This window comes from Rhineura floridana, chromosome 6, assembly GCF_030035675.1.
Source record: "Rhineura floridana isolate rRhiFlo1 chromosome 6, rRhiFlo1.hap2, whole genome shotgun sequence".
Taxonomy (NCBI): Eukaryota; Metazoa; Chordata; class Lepidosauria; order Squamata; family Rhineuridae; genus Rhineura; species Rhineura floridana.
Genome location: NC_084485.1, coordinates 31,102,017 through 31,120,164, shown reverse-complemented (window position 1 = coordinate 31,120,164; position 18,148 = coordinate 31,102,017). Strand labels below are relative to the sequence as shown.

At 38.4% G+C, this 18,148-nt stretch overlaps 1 protein-coding gene across 3 annotated transcripts in view; it reads left to right on the top strand.

The window, feature by feature from the left end:
• Positions 1 to 18,148, top strand: part of CSE1L (chromosome segregation 1 like) — a 40,712-nt gene that overhangs the window by 17,598 nt on the left and 4,966 nt on the right. For all 3 annotated transcript variants that reach the window (XM_061631349.1, XM_061631348.1, XM_061631350.1), the window contains exons 4-20: positions 220 to 321; positions 1,515 to 1,660; positions 1,827 to 1,917; positions 3,002 to 3,109; positions 4,080 to 4,172; positions 5,003 to 5,170; positions 5,262 to 5,391; positions 6,388 to 6,453; positions 7,827 to 8,029; positions 10,385 to 10,469; positions 11,097 to 11,158; positions 12,245 to 12,381; positions 12,748 to 12,851; positions 13,181 to 13,278; positions 15,112 to 15,262; positions 15,919 to 16,127; positions 17,915 to 18,012. In XM_061631349.1, the coding sequence (XP_061487333.1) occupies positions 220 to 321; positions 1,515 to 1,660; positions 1,827 to 1,917; positions 3,002 to 3,109; positions 4,080 to 4,172; positions 5,003 to 5,170; positions 5,262 to 5,391; positions 6,388 to 6,453; positions 7,827 to 8,029; positions 10,385 to 10,469; positions 11,097 to 11,158; positions 12,245 to 12,381; positions 12,748 to 12,851; positions 13,181 to 13,278; positions 15,112 to 15,262; positions 15,919 to 16,127; positions 17,915 to 18,012 (2,051 nt within the window). The remainder of the gene's footprint in view (positions 1 to 219; positions 322 to 1,514; positions 1,661 to 1,826; positions 1,918 to 3,001; positions 3,110 to 4,079; positions 4,173 to 5,002; positions 5,171 to 5,261; positions 5,392 to 6,387; positions 6,454 to 7,826; positions 8,030 to 10,384; positions 10,470 to 11,096; positions 11,159 to 12,244; positions 12,382 to 12,747; positions 12,852 to 13,180; positions 13,279 to 15,111; positions 15,263 to 15,918; positions 16,128 to 17,914; positions 18,013 to 18,148) is intronic.

Genomic DNA, 18,148 nt, shown 5'->3' with positions numbered 1-18,148 from the left:
AAGATTCCTGCTTGTGCAATGAAACTTCTCCCTCCTCCCCTGCATGCCCCCTAAATCTGTTCTAGGAGTTCCCCCAACCCTCCAGAGCAGTTTTTGGGAAGGGGGAAGTCCCTGTTGCATGGGTCCTAACCCTTGTGCTGATGGAACGGGTTAGTAAAATACTGCCCAGTGTATCTAAGAGATGTTGTTATACTAGTGTAACTAACATTTTGTTTGTAGATTGAAGATGAACCAAACAAAATATGCGAAGCTGACAGGATAGCCATTAAGGCCAACATAGTGCACCTAATGCTTAGCAGTCCAGAACAAATTCAAAAACAGGTGAGCTGACAATGTAGAAAAATGGAATCCTGCTTATTTCAACAGGGTATTGTTCTTGTGCAGGAAGAATGTGTTGATAAATAAAATTTTGTTTTAAAACAAGTAGCAATACATACATCGAGGATATATGAGTCAGTCTGTTTCTGATCTGTGTCAATTTGACATGTGTTCCTTTCTGTTTCTTCATTAATCTATAACTTTTTAAAAATCTGTATGTTTTGTTTTTAAACATATATTGAATGCATATTTTATCTCGATGTATACATTTCAAAACGTATTTTATCCTAAAATACATTTTTGCTCGTTTTTACGCATTTTGGTAAGCCCAGAATTGTACCACAAAATTTAGGAAGTCTGAAATCCAAAGGATAGTTCTGTTCCAATCTATATAAGTATTAATATGAATTAAAATATACATATTATATGTGTATTATAACAAGAACAAAAGCTGCCATTTTTTCATTAGAAATGAGATAAAATCTGCATTAACACTCTAGACGAGTTGCACTTATCCCTCTCAGTATTATCAAATACAGCTGATGTGCTGAAGATGCCAGAATAAACTCTGAAAGTAATGTCCAAGACTTCACATAGAGATGTGTGTGATTACAGGTGTGCAGTTGAGAAACAGGTTGGGGGGAATCCTTTGAAACATTTGGATAGATTTTAAAGTCCAGGAAATGTTTAAGAGGAGTGTAAAACTTCCCCTGTATGCCAGCTGAATTTTTAATTCAGAGTGGCTTTCTTCCTTTTTCACTTCTCATATGCAATATGTTATAGCTTGGTATCCTGGGTGAGTAGGTAAAAAGCAAATACTTGACTAAAAGTGCCATAATCTTAGGGCAAAATTAGCGATGATACCGAATGTGTGTCCTCCCACTGAAAACGGCAGCTGCACATGCAACCTCTTCTCCATAACATCTTGTAGGACTTAATTGTGGCCCGTTGTCATGTGGTCCCCTGTCCCATAACTCCTGCCAGGTGACATTGGAGTGGAGAAGTGCAAAACCTTGTGAGCGAATAAGATCAGCTAGACATTACAGAGTGAGGAGCAGGGAAGTAGGCATGTACTGGCTGTGCAGTCAGTAGCAGTCACATAGTGAACATGTAATTTGTTCCCTAGATGAAGGCCTGTATTACTTTAACTAAGTATCTACATAATGTTTATATTTATCTCTGTTTTTTTTTTTAAGTTAAGTGATGCTATTAGCATAATTGGTAGAGAAGATTTCCCTCAGAAATGGCCTGACCTGCTAACGGAGATGGTGAATCGCTTTCAGAGTGGAGACTTCCATGTTATTAATGGAGTTCTTCGTACAGCACATTCTTTATTCAAAAGGTAATGGGGGGGGCATAATCCAAGTTCTGATTTGAAAACAAAAGCACTTTCTATTAATAATGGATTTTGACTGCTAACTTCTTTCCTTTGCTTGACTCTAGTTTACAGACCCCCAGAAAATAATCAGACACAAATTAAATAAGTGTGACTTTACATCTTTTGTCAGGTATCGTCATGAGTTTAAATCAAATGAACTGTGGACAGAAATCAAACTTGTCCTTGACGCCTTTGCATTACCCTTGACAAATCTCTTTAAGGTACAGTATTGTGTTTGGAATCTGGAACTGATTGATATACTATATAGGCAAAGTGCTTTACAATCTTTTTTTTACCTTCACAGCCATCCCTTAAAACATTTAACGCTAACTATTATGAAGTCGCTACTTACATTTTACATGCTGTGATAGTAAGATATACAAGGTGTCTGAGAAAATTTGAATAATAATAACAATAAAATTTTATTTTTAGGCCGCCTGTCTGGCCGAATGAACGGCCACTCTTGGCGGCGTACATAATTAAAAATACAACATATAATACAGTTTTAACATATAAAACAATTATAATCCACCAACCTACATCTATACACTGTAAACTAAAATTATCTAGGAGACTTGTATGCCCGCTGAAACAACCAAGTTTTCAATCGTTGGCGGAAACCTGCCAGGGAGGGGGCATGGCAAAGGTCGTATGGGAGAGAGTTCCAGAGGGTGGGGGCCACAACTGAGAATGCCCTCTCTCTGGTCCACACCAGCCTAGCTGTCTTAACTGGTGGGACCGAGATAAGGCCTTGTGAGGCAGATCTCGTCAGGCGGCATATTTGGTGATGCTGGAGGCGCTCCTTTAGATAAACTGGACCGACACCGTATAGAGCTTTAAAGGTTAACACCAACACCTAGAATTGGGCTCGGTACACAACTGGTAGCCAAATTTTCATGCTTTAGACCACTCTGTCTCTTCTTTAAGGGTGTGTTAGCTTCCTATGGTATGCAGACGAAGAGTAACAAAATTATATTGATGCTTCTATAAAAATAATGCTGGTGGTGTTCAGGCCGCTCTTTCTGTGCTGTGGCTTTGGTTTTATTTATTTATTATTTGATTTATATCCTGCGCTTCCTATCGGCAGAAGTTTTGTTGGTTTTATATTTTATTCATTTAGAATATTTGTTTTTGTATATATCCTGTATTTTTAGCATAAAAGAGAAATTCATTAGATTTCATTGAAATTGGAAAAGAGGGCCTAATTTGTACCATCAATGCATTTTCAACAAATGAAACATTGGCAAGTGTCTTATACTCTACAGATTTTGTTAGTGATTGCTACTAATTTTTTTATTTTTCTAGGCCACAATTGAGCTTTGCAATACTCATGCAAATGATGCCAGTGCTTTGAAAGTTCTCTTCTCCTCGCTGATTCTGATTGCTAAGCTGTTCTACAGTTTAAATTTTCAAGTAAGCCATCTGTTATGTGTTCTTCTAGCAGATAGTTCTGATCCTGCAAGTAACCTTCTAGTATAATCAAGCTACTGTAGAATTAAGGAGCAATTTCATGGTGGATAATTGAATGATCAAGGACATTGGTGCTGCTTCCAAGCAAAATACTTGATGGGTTATGGAGATGATGGAATGTTTAACACAGGAATCTGATTAAAAGTCAATGCTTCACAAATGTGATAAGTTGTTTGTTAGAGGATAAGTTGTTTGTTAGAGTTTTAACAAATCTAAAGTAATGTGCACATTACCTGTTTTGTATAACAAGCCTGGCTTTTCAGATTTAGAATCAGCATTTCTTCTTTCTGTTAAGGGTAAGTTTGATCAAAGCTTATGTTCAGAGGCAAAAGAAAAAAAAGCGAACAACAGTTGTTGACAGACAGAGCATCTCAAATTTAGGGGTAATAGACCTAAAGTGTAGTTAAAGCAAAGTAAAGGTGGGTACTTTAGGTTTTATTCTTCATGTGCCGTGGTGGACCAGTAAATGAAGAAGCAGGGCAGATTACATGAATCTGTTGTGGCTATGACTGATGTGGTCTACAAAGATCCTTAATGGTGGGAGCCCAAGGTGAGCAAAAATGATCTGACATAATAGGCTGCTGTTCCATTGGCTTGTAGTACTGTCAATTGCTAAAGCAAGCTGGTTGTTACAGAGCTCATGCTATACTGATTGAGAAATAAAAAGGGTGATGGGATGCATTGTGAATGAGTCAGAAGATACACAGAAATTGACTTGATCCATGTCTCTTCGGTTTTGGAGTTCCTTTAACAGTTGAGAAATACATTTCATAAATTCTGTTAATGTAATGTAGTGTTCCTGTATTTCTGAGCTGATTGCATGTCAGAATAGAAATGAAAATGTACTTCTTAAATAAGCAAATTATCAAGTAGAAAATAAAATAAAATATGGATCTGTTTTTTAATTTTGCAGGATCTTCCTGAATTTTTTGAAGATAACATGGAAACCTGGATGATGAATTTTCATAATCTTTTAACTTTGGATAACAAACTCTTACAGACAGATGTAAGTAATAGTATAAAACTGGGGAAGCTATGGCCTCCAGATGCTGCTGGACTACAGCTCTTGTCTTCCCGACTGTTGGTCATACCAGCTGACACTGATGGAGTCAATAACATCTGGAGGACTAGTTTCCTCATCTCTGGCATAACACCTTTTGTAAAGTTTCTATGTAGTGGGAAAGGGAATAAAAGATTCAGCATGAGCTGCAAAACAGATGCTTTCCCTGAGTTCTGAATAGGGTACTGATGTTGCAGTAATTCAAATTTGATTTTTGTTGTTTTTTTGGAGGGAAACTGCAGAACCATCGTAGGAAATATTGGGGGCAGATGGGGATTTTCCCAAATAAAAAGTTGCGTCTCTATGGTATGTGTAACATACCATAGTAACATGTCCATATGTATATAGTGGTAATTCTCTTGCCATTGCCTTATGTGATGATTTGGCAATGGGGAAATTGACTTCAGAAAAGGAAAACTATATTACTACCGTGCCTGCATTCAGATGAACAGGGTAGGTAATTAGAGGTCATTTTATATTAGTAATATGGAGCATTCCCTCAGCCTGGCTCAGATTTGGGCTTTGAGAAACTAAACTATTTTCCAAAATGCTTGGATTATTTTGGAGTCCAGTCAGGACTTTCTTGTACTAGAGATTGTATCTTTAGGAGTGTGACAGTGTCCAGTTCCCAGCCACTATGAGCCTCCTAGGCCACCTACTAGCCTACCCCCTCCAAATCCCCTCACCTCCTTTACTTTGCTTGTTTGGGCAGATGTCAGAGATGCTAGGAAAACTACATTTCCCAAATAAGTTGGTGGATTTTTTTTTAATACCAGGATGAAGAAGAAGCTGGTCTTCTGGAGCTTTTGAAATCCCAGATTTGTGACAATGCAGCCTTATATGCCCAAAAATATGATGAAGAATTTCAGCCTTATCTGCCCCGCTTTGTCACAGCAATATGGAATTTGTTAGTCACAACAGGTCAAGAGGTTAAATATGATTTGGTAAGTAGCTCTTTTCCATCCAGCTTGAAATGAACCTCTTATGTTTTGTCCAAATTATGTTGATTTCATGTTTTTTTCTCTCTCCCTGCAGTTGGTAAGTAACGCAATCCAGTTTCTGGCTTCGGTTTGTGAGAGACCCCACTATAAACACCTGTTTGAAGACCAGAATACACTGACAAGTATTTGTGAAAAAGTTATTGTTCCCAACATGGAATTTAGAGGTAAATATATCCCTTTTTAAGATGTTTGATTAACGTTTCTCAGGAAATGGAGTCTTTAACAATGTGGGCTTTAGAACTGGCACACTATCCATGCAGCTCCCACTATCACTGACCATTAGTCATGCTGGCTGGGGTTTATGGGAGTTGGGATTCCAGCAGCATCCAGAAGGTTACCGTTTCCCCATCCCTGGTGAACATTAATAGTCAGTGACTGAATTAACTCTCATATGTTCAGAGGAGTTGAGTTCCTCTTCCCCTAGTGCTTCTAGATCAGTTTAATCTGAGTTTGATAAACTGCTTTGGTAGTATTTCAGTTTGGATTTTTCCCTTCTCTATATGTTTAGAACTGGTTCAGACATAACACCAAACCAAATTTTTGTATTCCAGAAGTGAGTCTTCAAGCACCAAACAGCGATTTCCAATTGTGGTTTGTTGTTGATGCTTCATGGTTTGGCATTATGTCTGAAGCATCCCAAAGATGAATGTTTGCTACTACTCTAAACAATCCTCAAAATCTTTTTTATGCAAAAATACATATCAATTATAGTCAGGATCTAAAGCAGCTTATGCCACTTAAAGTAGTTAAGTGGAATCTTTTCTTTGAACAGCTGGGCTTACCACCACCACCTTTGGCAGTGCCACATCATAAATTGCTTTCAGAACTCTCTCAGCTTTAAAAGTAATTTGCCATGCAGTATGGGGCAGGGTTGTTTAAAGGAGGAATTAAAACATGCATAGTTTTTATGAAAATAGTTCCACGGTGTGATTTGCATCCTTGCCTGGACTTGAAGCATTCTGGACAAAAGAGCTTTATTTACTAGTATCAGTTAAAATACTGATGGTTCATCAACTCCAATGCCTTTGTCTTAGTAACTTCACAAAATAGTGCATGTTGCTGATTTAACATATTATTTACAAGAATATTTGATATTAAAAGAAATCTAGTTTATACATCAGGGCTGATCCTTTACATATTTGTGGGCTACTTTTCTGCAGCTGCTGATGAAGAAGCTTTTGAAGATAACTCTGAAGAATATATCAGAAGAGATTTGGAAGGATCTGGTAAGCTGTTTTATACTGAGTGTATACAGATTAGATAACTACTGCAATTTTCTGGAGAGTTGACATCTGCATAACTACATCATGCTGATCTTCTTGCCCTAGAATATGCATGTAGTTATATAGGGCTTAAATACTGCTGTCCTTTAGGCTTCAAATATATAATGGGTGTTGTTTTTCATTTGTCCTGTAATTCCATGGATTTGTACGTTGGTCAGTAGATGGTGGGCTACATCTGACTTGACCCTTCAAGCAGTTTTGCTTTCTCTGGGATTATTTGTTTTTGCTTTACTTTTTAATAGTTACTAGTATATTACTGCAGTAGCATGAGGACAGACACTACATCAAGTTGCTGCTACACCTTATTTATTTAATATTTACAGCCTGCCCTTATGGGAAAGCTTAGCTTCCACTCCTCAGTTACCCCAAACAGGTCTGCGTATAGTTCTGCTGTAACCCAGCCTGCTTAAGACTTCATATATATAATTCACCCTCCACTCCATTCTCTTCATGCAGCTTTAAACACCCTCTTTTCTAATGTATGTAGTCTATTTCTATGGATTACCATAGAAGCTGAAATAGTTGGGTTAAGAGTACTCTCTTCACTTCTTACTTGAAAGCTTCAGTCATGTGAGTGCATACTTCAAATTTAACACTCACTGAAATCTGTGGAACTGCGAGAGTTCCTTCTGGGCACATGCTGTAAGGAGCAACCATTTTTAGTGAACATTTTGTTCCCCATGTGGTCTTACATGGCTGACTATATGAGGATTATTTATTTGTTTGTTTGTTTGTTTGTTTGTTTGTTTATTTATTTATTTATTTATTGTACTTATATACCACCCCATAGCCGAAGCTCTCTGGGTGGTTTACAGTAACATATATTTTATAGGAGCTCAAGCTATATTTTAGATTGTTCCAAATTTCTTTGTTAAAATTCTACTGCTAGTTCTTTTAGTGCTACTTAAGCTAGTTGCATTTAAGCACCTCATATGGGCTTATCTTTACTAGCTTGGACTCAGCATCCTAGCTTATTTATAAAGCTTAAAAAGTCATATCAGGTGCCCAAATAGCAATTTAGTACCATCTTGTTAGATTGCCTTGAACAATTTTTATATGAATATTTTTCATTTTGGGGAGAGTAAAGTACCAGTTAACCAAGGCACTGAATGTTGTTTTACTCTTGTTTTGATGTGATAGCCTTACAATGTTTACTTTTATTAATATTCATGAGAGTCAATCATTTTGTCTGTCTCTAACACAGTAGAGTGAATCCAGTTTAGCAATTTTGTAAGTAGAGCTTCAAAATCAAGAAAATACTACATTGTTTGAGTGTAACCTATCATGCATCTTATTTTTAACTCTGTGTGCTGCAGATATTGATACTAGACGCAGAGCAGCCTGTGATCTTGTAAGAGGGTTATGCAAGTTTTTTGAAGGACCTGTGACAGGGATCTTTTCTGGCTACGTTAACTCTATGCTGCAAGAATATGCAAAGAACCCATCTGTCAACTGGAAGCATAAAGATGCTGCTATTTACCTTGTAACATCTTTGGCATCGAAAGCTCAAACACAAAAGGTACTTGTTGGTGTTTGATTGGAAGTGCAGGGTGCTGTAAGCTTAGTACCCATGCAGACCCTTTCCCTTGGTGAGGAAAACATTGAATATTAAGCACTCTTTGGAAGAGTTTCATAACAGTGTTTGTCAATCATGACATGTTTTACAATTCACAGTATTTTAGATATATAAGGTAGATATCAAAGCAATCTGTATAGAGTTGGTCAACCCGGTAGCACAATGGAGTATTTGCCCTGGGAGCTGCCCCTGCCGTCTCTACTTCCAGGGTAGCTCATGTTGCCTCCCCTCCCATGTCTTTCCAGAAGTATGTTAACTGTGTTGTCGATGGATTGAATTACCATGATTTATCAACCTCTTCCAGGCTTGGCAAAATGTCTGGGCTGGGACTTGAGCACTGCTGGAAATATCTGAGGTGGGGCACATGGAAAATAGAGCGGAAGTAAAGCTTCTGACTAGGGAGCTTCATAATGTAAAGCTAAAGGAAGCACAGCCTTTGGTGCTTTGGGGATACCATGTGTCATTTTGTTCATTTTGCCAACAAAGTGGAATCAGAAGCACTAATTTACCTATTGTGCAGATTTAGGGCATCTCTACACATCTTGAAAAGCAGCCAGAAAGCTCTCTCTCAGCAAACGGCTGTGCCATGATTAAAGTGTGTCTTCTCAAGAATTGTTGTGCCTTGAGGTACAGGGGTATCTATATTTAGTCTCCCTGCTTCCCAACACTCTATGGTTGAGGTCACTCGAGTTTTTCTGTAGGTTCTAAAGTTCTGTCAACACTTTAGATCAATATATAGAAAATTCTGTTCGCTGCAGTTTATCAAATTTCCCCTTCAGGGTGCTATTGCTGCTGTCCTATCATGTCCCTGTTCGGGCGCCATCTGTTACCAGCAAGACTAGCCCCCTTGCCAGAGAATAATAGGGTCCAGGGTTCTTGCTTTTCTCCCTTCCTCCATGTGTACATAGAGTCCTTGTATGTTGAACATTAGGTCACCTAAGCTCGCAGGTTATCAACAGCAGTCATCTAGTGTAGGCGGAGAATAGAGGAGATCCCACTCAAGAATTCTTGAGTCTTGGGAGTTACCAGAAATCTTCTTTTTGGGAGTCAGACTTCAGACAGCCTTTATAATACATGCTATTTATTCATAACTGGCACACTACAACTAATAAAATGCATTCTATGTGGTCTTAGCCATCATTGCAGAAACAGAAAAATAGAAATATATATATCAGCATGAAAGAAGTTGCTGGATATCCATTTAACATCAAAGTACAAGACTCTAAAGGCACATCCTAGTTAAAACAAGTTACAATAGTTGAAGGACTGAGTTAAACTCTAAGTCATATCACACAGCCAAAGTACAAAGTACATAGGTGATGCATGATGACATGTATTTCTATCAGATGTCATGGATGGAACAGATGGATGGTTCTCCTGCTTTCTTTGCCCCCCCCCACTAGCAGCACTGAGGGACCCTGAGTGCTATAAAACCTGGCCTTTTATACCCTTTTTTCAAAGGGAAGGTGTGTTCCCATGGTCTTATCTGCTTTTTGCTACTTCTCATCAGACTCCCATCAGATGCTCCTGCTGAGTCTATCTCAACTAGTTTGCTTAACCTCTCCATCTAAGGATTTCCTCTTACTTCATATCGACTGTTTACATGACACACTGGCTGTCTGCCCAGACCTGTTATCTTGTATCATACTCAATTGCATGAGAAAATCATGCTTTGTATATCCCAGTTGTTTCTCGGGAAAATTACAGCTGTAGTCAGGAGAAGGAGGAAAAAAGGAGGCAGTTTCAAACTACTTTTGTTTTACTGTTTGGCTTATACAAACAGCAGACTTTATACACTATTTCAATAATTCTTAAGCATCTTGTAAGCAAATCTAAGCATATGTAAATGATTTCAGCACATTATTTGCATATTTTAAGCCATATGTGGGGCTTCCCATTACAAAACCTAAATAATATGGGTTTGCCTTAACCATCATGAAGAATCCTTAGCTCTCTTTCAGAACTATTAAGTTTGCAGTGTGGACTGCTAATATCAGCTGTATTTTAATGATAAGAAGCATAGCTTAAAATACATTGTAGTTAACTTACCTTTCACTTGCACCTTTCATTACTATAGCCAACTTAAAATATCTAATAATTTAGTACCTTATAAGTAGAAAACAAGAGCATATGTTCTCCATTTTACATGCTTGAAGCCAAAATACATAGTGAATATTTGCAGAAACTGCTATATGTAATTCACATGAGCACTTCAGTAGTGCATATTTAAATGGGAGCTTGTGTAAACCAATCCAAACAATTTTTTAAAAATGGATTATCACACTTTTTTTGTTCTAGCATGGAATAACACAAGCCAATGAACTTGTAAATCTGACAGAATTCTTTGTGAATCATATTCTACCAGATCTGAAGTCTCCTAATGGTATGTTTATAAATTTATATAAAATATCTATAATACTTATAAATAGAAAATAACAGGAGAATCATTTAGGATCTATGTGACATGCAGGGAAAACGTCATATATAACTAAAATAGTTATTTAGTGAAGTCAGAACTTTGGAAGCTCTATTTGGTTTATCTTATCAAATTTTAATGGACTGTCATGTATATCAGATTTTGGTAAATACATGTTTGGGATTGATGGGAAAGATTTCTGACTTGAGATCCTGGAGCACCTCTGTCATTCAGAGTGGACCAGGAGTGGGGAACTCTTCTCAGCCTGAGGGCTACATAAAAAGTCAGCTTTCTATGTTTTTAATATGGCATCCAGAAACTGAGGGCAACTGGAGTTATTTTTTGGAGCGATGGGGGAAAATAGTGTGGAAAGGTATAGAACAAAGAAGAGCCAAGTAAGGATGAATTTATTTTGTGTCATTCTGCTGTCTTGTCTCTCACTTTAGCAGCTTGAGACTGTTGGTGGAAACCTTGCTTCTGTTGATAAATTGTGTAAATACGCTGTGAAATTTTAGGGACTCTTAAGCTTCTGTTTTATACATAATTTGTATATATGGTAACATTACAGCTGAAGTAACTAATTTATTTTTACAGTGAATGAATTCCCTGTGCTTAAGGCTGATGGTATCAAGTACATAATGATTTTCAGGAACCAAGTAAGTTGTTGGTTGGTTGTTGTTGGGCTGAATTATTAACATTCAGCTAAAATTGTTTAATAGATGGACTATTTTGTGTATGCAAAATACTCTAAATAGTGTACATACATACATATGAATTATTTTACAATGTGATTTCACTATTTCTGGAAGATAACATAATTTATATTGAGTTTTCTTTCATCTATTGTGAGCAAGGTAACGATTAGTATACAGATGGGAAGCCTCCTTCCCTGACATCTAGGAAACAGACCATAATTGATTTTTTGGGAGGGTGCTCCAATTTCATGGTGGATGCTTCTTAGAACAAGACAGTAGGTCACTGACAGGGCTCCTGTTTTCCTCTGTGTGGTCTTTTTTTTTAACAGCCTTGCCTGCTATCTTTTTCTTCATTCCACCTCCCTCCACCCCAAACTATACTCTTCTAATAGTTTGAAACATTTAAGGATATAGTCCAGTGGTCCCTGAGAGTGTCCTTGGGGCCATAGGATATTGTGGATTTCATTTTATGTAGTCAGAGGCAGAGGTCTGCCCCTGGAGGCCTCTTTGATGTGGCTGGAGGAACCTCCATGGCTGTCCCTTCTCTGGCATCAGCACTCTGAGAATAAGGAGAAAAAAGGAATATGCTTGGGGCATATCAAGAGAGGCTTTGGATCCATAGGTTCCAGTGTCTTCCCATTCCTCTGACAAGGAAGGGAAAGTATGCTAGCCTTGCAGCTGGGATACTTGTTTTCCCTCCCCCTCCCCCTCACTGTCTGCCTTGCTGGGCTCTGGTTTTGTTGGTTCTTCCCCCACCTACATTGGATTGCTCTGCCCAGGAATTCTACTTTTACTGACCCATGATCTTGGTTTAATAGAGTATACACTCATTTAGGAAAAGCTTAATACTGATGATGATGATGATAGGTTCTATACTGTCTGTATACCTCAAGTAGGGAAATTACAATGATGTAGTGTATAACAGGTGCAGTGACCAAAAGACTGCAATCACAGATGCAATATTTCAATCAAATGTTTCTGCTTAATTCTTCCAAACTGCTTGGTATTTGCTTCTAAAACATTTTTACTTACGTGTCTATTTTGTAGGTACCTAAAGAACAACTGTTGGTGTCTATTCCTCTCCTAATCAATCATCTTCAAGCAGAAAGTGTTGTAGTTCATACTTATGCAGCCCATGCCCTTGAGAGATTATTTACAATGAAAGGGGCTAACAATACTACACTGTGAGTTTGTGTTCAGTTATGTCTGCTATGATACTTATCCATTCCTTGATCCTTTGTCGCTCTGGCTAGATCCCTTCCTGTATTTAGAGAACCCTAAAATGATAATACCATGCACATTTTTATAATGCTGGTGCTTGCCTTTTCTAAAACCAGAGCTTTTAGTTGACTTTCGATTTGACTTTTCAAGTAGGGCTTAAAAGTGGGTTTGCCCTTCTCAGTCTCTCTGTTCCTTACACCTTCATTCTCTAATATTTCATACATTCTCTCTGGTGTTCACTTAGGATTGACAAGACTCCTCACAAAGGGGGTCTTGATGATCGATTGGAAAAAATACTGGAGATATTCAAGCACTCTTTTCTTCTACAGAATTACAGCTGCCGAGATGGCACCATATGTGGAAATGCTACTAACAAACCTTTTCAAAGCTCTGACGCTTCTGGGATCATCTGAAAATGAATATATTATGAAAGGTAAGAGGCTATATTTATTAGTCCAAACAATTATCCTCAAGTCCATTTTTCCATAACTTAGTTCCCCCCCCAAGTTGGTATTTTTGAATGTTGTACTATGTGTTTGTACAGAACTTAGTAAACAAGTTGCCTTGGTTGCATTGGACGTTCTTGTTTTGTTGCTGCCCTGGGCGCCTTCTGGGAGGAAGGACGGGATATAAATTTAATAAATAAATAAACAAATACATACAACAAGATCTGCTATGTTTATGCAGATCCAAAAATTGTTGCATTACATATAATGTTACAATATATTCTGCATTCAGTAATATAAATCTCTGAATTTCCAGCTATCATGAGAAGCTTTTCTCTGCTTCAGGAAGCAATAATTCCCTATATCCCTTCTCTCATCACACAACTCACACAGAAACTGCTGGCTGTCAGTAAGGTAAAAAAGATACTATTTCTATTAACATATTACTTCTGATTTAGAGCCTCATTTATTGTCACTTGTGCTGAAACAATGTATAGTCAATTAAAATACTAAACTTGCTTGAAGATCATTATGGAAGCAAAAGGTACTAGCCAGGATCCAAAGATCCAGTATGCTAGTCTGTGCATGCAAGGTTGCTTGGGCTCATATTTTTTTAACAAAGGCCCCTCAGGTAAAATGATCCTTTCTTTTTGTAACTGTTTGGTATTGGGGGAAGTTGCGGAGGTGGGTCAACTGTTCAGAGGTAGGGGAATGGTTAAAAGTCACTGGGTGAACAGAAACCTTGGGTTAGCTGTTCAAACCCTGGCCATTTTATGAAAGTTTTTCACCTTTCATTTTAAATAAATGCTTTAAATATATCACAGTTTACCATTTGGAAATTTACATTTTGGTTTGTATGAACAGTTTGCATATAACACATTTGGAACAGAAACTTGAGTTTGACACTTGTAGCCAATCCCATGTTCACTCTGTCTCTCTTCACTCGATGCCCCCCTTCTCTTCCCTGAGACTGTTTAGCCATATTTTAGATGTTTTAGGGGCCTAATCTGCTGGACAGTTCACCTGCATAAGCACCATTAAAAAGAATGTGAGCTGTACATGAGCAGTGCTGCGGGGCCTATTTCCAGTAGATTTAGCCTTTTTATTTGGCTAACCTGTGTGGCTTCTGAAGAATCATCATGTGCCTTAGGCTATATTGGAAGTGGAAGATGTGGCCCTTGAGAAGTTGTTGGACTCCAGCTCCAACAAGCAATGCAAATTGTCATGAATTACAGGAATTGTAGTCCAGCAACATCTTGAGGATCTCAGGTTCCCCATCCTTGGGCTAAATATTTAAATACAGTTTTTAGTTGCAGAAGAGGACAAGATCTGGAACACAATTAATGGAATAGTAACTTTCTTTAACCTTAGGTTTAGTCTTATTTATATAACTGTTTTCACAGAATTCTCATGCATGTTACATGAGGTTCTCCAGTGGGTACCAGGACACCCCCTAGTGCAGCCTTTCCCAACTAGTGGGCCACCAGATGTTGTTGGACCACAACTCCCATCAGCCTCAGCCAGCATTGCCAATGCTCAGGAAAGATGGGAATTGTGGTCCAACAACATCTGGTGGCCCACTAGTTGGGGAATGCTGCCCTAGTGGGTATTGTCTTCCCTTGCTAGTGCTTGAGGCAGGAAAGAGTTAACACTCCAACATACCATGACCCCTCCCATGGAATGCTAGTTCATTCTTCCTGCCTTGCTTGAGCAGTACTGATTTGAGGATCTGTAATAAGGTGTCATTTAAGCTGAATATAAGCATTTAAGCTTGTTAGAGAAAATACTTGTGTTTGATTTTTGTTTATGTTTACTAATTTGTCCATCTGTAACTTAATTTGCATGGTGGAAAGTAGCTTGGTAATTAGAGGCATACTGCTACTAATCTAAGAAGTCGTTGGGATTCAAGAGGGGATTCTAGCCAGATTAGGCTAAAGTTGGCCGTTTGTAGTTCTTTGCATGATTAGAGACTTAAAGTATGAAATGTTATGTTTGAAAGGGAAGAAGATCATACACAGCTTATTATGTGATCTACACGTCATCATGGGTGTGCAATCATTTGGCATTGCTAGGGAAGTCAGGTTTGAAGGGGTGTGTGGGATTTTTTATTGGTTAAAAAGGGGAATGGGTTTTTAAAGGTTGAGAAACACTGTTCTAGGTAATGATAGTTGCCCTGAAAACAACTTCCTATTTTTATTTTAAGTCAAATCATATCAGTGATTTTAGGCTGTTTACTTCTTTTTTTAGAATCCAAGCAAGCCTCATTTTAATCATTACATGTTTGAATCAATATGCTTGTCAATAAGGATAACTTGCAAAGCAAACCCTACTGCTATTGGAAGCTTTGAAGATGCCTTGTTTATGGTGTTCACAGAGATTCTGCAGAATGATGTGCAAGGTATAAATAAAACATTAATCAGTTTCTTTGAACTACGATATGCACAGTAAATAAATCTGTGCATGGCAGTTTGATGCTGTGTACCATACCCATAGTTCAGATAACAAGAAGATGTACCTATTTAGATCTTCATTTTACATAAGGAAGATTTACCCCTGATCTACCCAGATCCATATTTTCTTGGCTTTATGATGTTGCATGAACTAAAGTAAACAAAAAGAAGGAATTTGTTTGTGTGGCTACCTTCATTTTAGTTATGTTCTTAGCCCACCCTTTGTCCAAGAACCTCAGGGTGGCATAAATGATCTTTTCCCACTGCCTGGAAAGATAGATTAGCCTGAGAGTTTGTGACAGGTTCAAAATTACCCAGTGAGCTTCATAGCTGAGCTGGAGGAAAGATCCCAGGTTTCCTTCCCCAATCTGGTGCTCACCAGATATTGTTGTTGGACTACAACTTCCCAAATTCCTCAACACCTTTTGGTGGGCACCAGAAGACTGACACTAACCATTGCACCACACAGCCTCTCATTCAAGAAGCAGGGAGGCCTGAGTCAGCCATCTTAAGCTGTGTATGTAGCAGTATTAGCACGTATGGACATTACCCTCCGTGCCACTTTTTAATATGTTAACATAAATTGTTTTTTCCTTTTCAATAGAATTCATTCCGTATGTTTTTCAAGTGATGTCTCTACTTCTGGAGATGCATAAAAATGACATCCCCTCATCATACATGGCCTTATTTCCACATCTGCTTCAGCCAGTCTTGTGGGAGAGGTCAGGAAACATTCCCCCTTTGGTGAGACTCCTTCAGGCCTACTTGGAGAGAGGTGCAAATACAATAGCGAATGCTGCAGCTGACAAAATCGTATGTATAAGCTGATTGCCATGTTTGATTTCTAAATGTGTGTTTCATAAAGATGAAATTGGAAATGAAATTGGATTGTGCTGTTAATTATTTTGGTATCTGCTGTCTTTTTCTTGCATTGGAAATACAAGTTTTTAATTCAGATTCATTTGTGAATAGCTCCTGAGCTTCATTAGACATGGTTGCTGACACTAAGGAAAAAGTCTGTACCAGACTGCAATCCTATTAAGGTGGAATTCAAAGGTTCCACACATATAGTTTATTGCACCAAACTAAACACATTTTGAACGAATGCTCTTCAGCAAGTTCCTTGTCATGCTGCGCTGGTTTCAGACTTTTCCCTCCGCATATGGGAAGGCTTCTTTCATTCAGGGAAGGAAATGAGATCCAGTGGAGGTTCCCACTGGGGGAAGCAAAGGAGAAGTGATTTTTCCCAATTCCCCTTCTCCCCTATAAACCCCACAGCCACTTCACACACTGTTCTGGAAGGTTCCCTGACCCTCCAGAGCAGATTGTTGTGCGCTGGGGGGAAGTGGGGAAAAGTTACCTCTCTTCATTCTTCCACCAGACTGTCCTGTAGGTGGAGTTCTGCTCACTGCTAGTCTGGGTCTAACCCGCTGTCCTTAGTCTTCCTTAGTTTGGGTATGAACAAATAGCAACCAAGGCTGCCAGTTCACTGCTCACTGCTAGTCTGGGTCTAACCCGCTGTCCTTAGTCTTCCTTAGTTTGGGTATGAACAAATAGCAACCAAGGCTGCCAGTTCACTGCTCACTGCTAGTCTGGGTCTAACCCGCTGTCCTTAGTCTTCCTTAGTTTGGGTATGAACAAATAGCAACCAAGGCTGCAACGTCCCTCTTTCCTTTGACCTGAAGACAGATGACTTGGTCACACTCTACTAACTTCCAAACTGGATTATTGCAGTCCAGTCTACATGGGTCTTTCGTTGAAGATGACTCAGAAACTTCAACTGCTGCAAAACATTGCAGCCAAATTCCTGACTAGGGTTCCATTTAGAACGCACTTAACCCGTTTTAAATGGCTGCATTGGTTGCCAGTTTGTTTTCAGGCCCAATTCAAGGTACTCATATTAGTGTTTAAATAACTTAGGCCCCAAATATCTGAAAGACCATCTCCTTCCCTACAGACCCTCTCAGGTGTAAGTTATTTTTAACAACGGATAAGAAATAAAACAACAATGAATCCTTAGCTTTTCTATTCTGTTTGCTTCTGTCTATTTAGAGTAGCCTTGCAAATAAGTTCAGTAGAGTTACTAGTCCAGGTTTCAGACTGATCCTTCAAAAAGTTGGGGCTGAAGGAGCTGCAGATGGATTTCATATGAGTGGCTGGCTGATTATAAAGAAGCGGCAGCCCTTCCAATCTATTGCAGAGTGCTATTGTGACCATGTCTATTGTGACCAGGTCCTGTTTATCAGCTTTCCATAGGCATCTGGATAGCCACTCTGAGAACAGAATGCAGGACTAGATGGGTCTGATCAGGAGAGTTTCTTATATTCTTAATCTGCATTTGATGTTAGGCATTTGTCACTTATAGAGAATGAACTCTTATAAATCTTTCCAACTGATTGTCTAGAGATTTTATTGCAGCATTGCTATTTACAAGGTATAAATTCCCCATCATGACCAGAAAGGAATTTTGATATACCTGCTTAAGTAGGCAGTCATATCAGAATTCCTTTCTGGGGGGATTTTATAACTGCTAGGTCATTAATTATTTCTCTTAATAACTAGTAATATAACTTTGATTTGTTTTTTTATTTAATTTACAGCCTGGACTATTAGGTGTATTCCAGAAACTTATAGCTTCTAAACTTAATGACCATCAAGGATTCTACCTTCTCAACAGTATTATAGAACACATGCCCCCGTGAGTACAAACATATCAAATTCAAGTAGCTTGCATGCTTGGAGATCTCTGATAGGATTCACTTAAAATATGCTGAAAGAAAGTTATGAAATAGTATACTGAAATGGTTTACTGGGTTGATTAACCAGTTTCAGCA